The sequence below is a fragment of the Loa loa genome (genome assembly GCF_000183805.2).
Source record: "Loa loa unplaced genomic scaffold supercont3.891, whole genome shotgun sequence".
In the NCBI taxonomy this organism is placed as follows: Eukaryota; Metazoa; Nematoda; class Chromadorea; order Rhabditida; family Onchocercidae; genus Loa; species Loa loa.
This window is the reverse complement of record NW_018109071.1, coordinates 5,893-8,514: the sequence shown is the minus strand read 5'-3', so window position 1 is coordinate 8,514 and position 2,622 is coordinate 5,893. Positions and strand designations below refer to the sequence as shown.

General features: G+C 21.7%; 1 protein-coding gene across 1 annotated transcript; it reads left to right on the top strand.

Moving 5' to 3' along the window:
* Positions 1-371: 371 nt before the first annotated feature.
* LOAG_14433 (hypothetical protein) lies at positions 372-1,273 on the top strand (the record flags this gene model as incomplete). Its single annotated transcript, XM_003149930.1, has 2 exons — positions 372-530; positions 1,097-1,273. Coding segments are annotated over 2 exons (336 nt in total), but the record flags the coding sequence as incomplete, so codon positions are not given.
* Positions 1,274-2,622: the final 1,349 nt, after the last annotated feature.

Below are 2,622 nucleotides of genomic sequence, written 5' to 3'. Positions count from 1 at the left end.
CAGTAATTGAAGCAATTAGTTCGAGCGATTAGTTCAAGTTCAATTAGTTAAATCAATTAGTTTAAACGATATATCAGTGAAAATTATCATTTCCTCAAAAAAAAAATTATTGCCGAGAAATAGCTTGGAAAAAAATTGTCGTCGTACTTTAGTAAAAATTTAAATTGATTAAAAGGAAATTAAAAAAAATCGATAAAATAAAATGTTATGAAATATTAATTTGCATATTACCTATCATAGTATATAATTTTGAAGCAATTTACATCAATGAAATTATAAAAATCTCTGAATTGGTAAATTTTATCAATGAACTTTTTCTAGTGTTTATATTTTGGTTGTGTGGAAAAAAAGAAAAAAAATTAATCCATTAAATGGTTCCATTATCAAAGCCAAAACGATTACAAGAAATTATCTTACCACCATATATCAATCGAGGAGAGCAACGAATTCGTCGTGAAAAAAAGAAAAATATTTTATCAGTACCATTTTTGGATGTAGAACTTCGTTATTGGTATCGAGTTGGATATAGAGTTAATATTTATTTCAAATATATTTTACGCATCACATCTATTTGTCAATATTTTTACATATTTTATGCGCATTTATCATTATTTCGTGAATGAATAATTAGTTATTAATTGTACTCATTTTTAATTTATTTTTTGGTTAAATTTTGATATTTATTAAAATTTAGTATTTGCTATTTTGATATTATATGTTTTTAAAAAAAAAAAAGAAAAAAGCTTTATTATTCGAATTTTAACTGGAAATAAAATTGAATGCTAATTTTAATTGAGTGTAAAATTTTTGATTTATATTTTGTAAATTAAGACTAAATGATAATTTTTTGATTGTCATTTTATTTTATGTATTTTAGTTCTTGAAATTAAATTTGAACTTTGCAATGTAAAAAAAAAAAAAATCAGACGAAAACTTTTTTTACACTATATGATTAACTGTTACAAGGCAGTGCATTTTAAATATTTTAGTTCTTGAAATTAAGTTTAAACTCAATTAAAATTAAGAATTAAATGTTCTAAGTTTAATTGATTCTAAAAATAGAAAAATCTTTGTTCGTAATAATTTAATATTTCAGCAACGTGGTATACATAGTCGGCCTTACACGTACGTAGTGATCACGTTAGAATCATTATTAGTTTTATTAGCATTCCTGCTTCTTTCATTAATCCTTCGTATTATTAATACTTCACCTGATGCACCAATTAATATGCTTATTGCGCAGCGCAATTATTTTTTAACAGTACAAAATTCGGTTTGTTAAATTTTTTCTTTTTTTTTTATTATTTTTGATATATAATCGTTTCTTTTTTTTCTTAGTATAACATTCAAATTATCTTTTCTTTATCAGTATTAAATTTAAATATTTAAATAATCAACTTCAGTGGTTGGTGGGATGTTTTATTCAAATTTGAATATTTGAATAATCAACTTCAGTGATCTGTGGGTTGTTTTATTCAAATTTGAATATTTGGATAGTTAAAACTTGAATATTTAAAATTTCAATAAATATTTAAGTGAATATTTAAATAATTAAATTTGAATATGTTTGAATATATTTCTCATGTTTAATAATTTAGAATGATTAAAAACATTAAAATATCATAATCGTTCATTCGTTCAATCATTAATTTATTCATTTAACATAATTAATTGATGCCAATCATTGCTAATTTAAAGCGTTTTTTCCAAAACATTTCTACAATTGATATTTTGCTTTAGTGATCCGTGAAATATTTGATAAATCATTAAAAATTCATTGTTTTTTTTCCTTCTTTTTTCTTGTATATCCATAATAACTAATAAAAAAATGGTAGAAAATAAATAATTTAAATGTAATAATTTAGATTATTTCATGTCGCACGTAAAACGTAAGCATAATTTATTGCTTAAACTACACCTACAATATGAATGCTAATTAATGAAATATTAATTAAAATTATGAGATGACAAAATCATAATCAAAATGTTGTCATATCAATGTTTACAGCACAATTTTATAATCCATTGAGTTCATACATATCTCATATGATATCATTAATTTTCATGCTGCATAAATTTTCATACCACAAAACAGTAATAATTACCAATGATAATTAGTAATGACTGTAATAATAATGATGATGATAATGATAGTGATAATGATAACGATGATGAAAATGATAACAATAATGATAATAATTACAACAATGGCGCTAATAATAATAAATTATTAGTATAATTATAATTATAATAATAACAATAAAATAAAATTTTAGATCGCAGCAAAACGACTAGTACGATCAATTGACGAGCATTTCTATAAACAATATCGGTATCTTATGAAAGGAACAATTCCAATTTCAATATTTTTAATAATAATCGTTATGGCAGCAATTATGATTTCAACCGGACCGGAAAGTAAGTAGGTGTTTATTTAAAATTTTAAAATAAAATGTTTTAAAAATTAAATTTCTTTTATTTAATTTTAAAATTTAACCAGATTAAAATCAATGCTTATCATTTTTCCATTATTTTTTTCCTCTAATATCAAAATTTTGAATGCCAAAAAAAAAAAGAAAATTAAATAAAAGAAAATTAGAATATCAAATTTTTTTTTTTTTT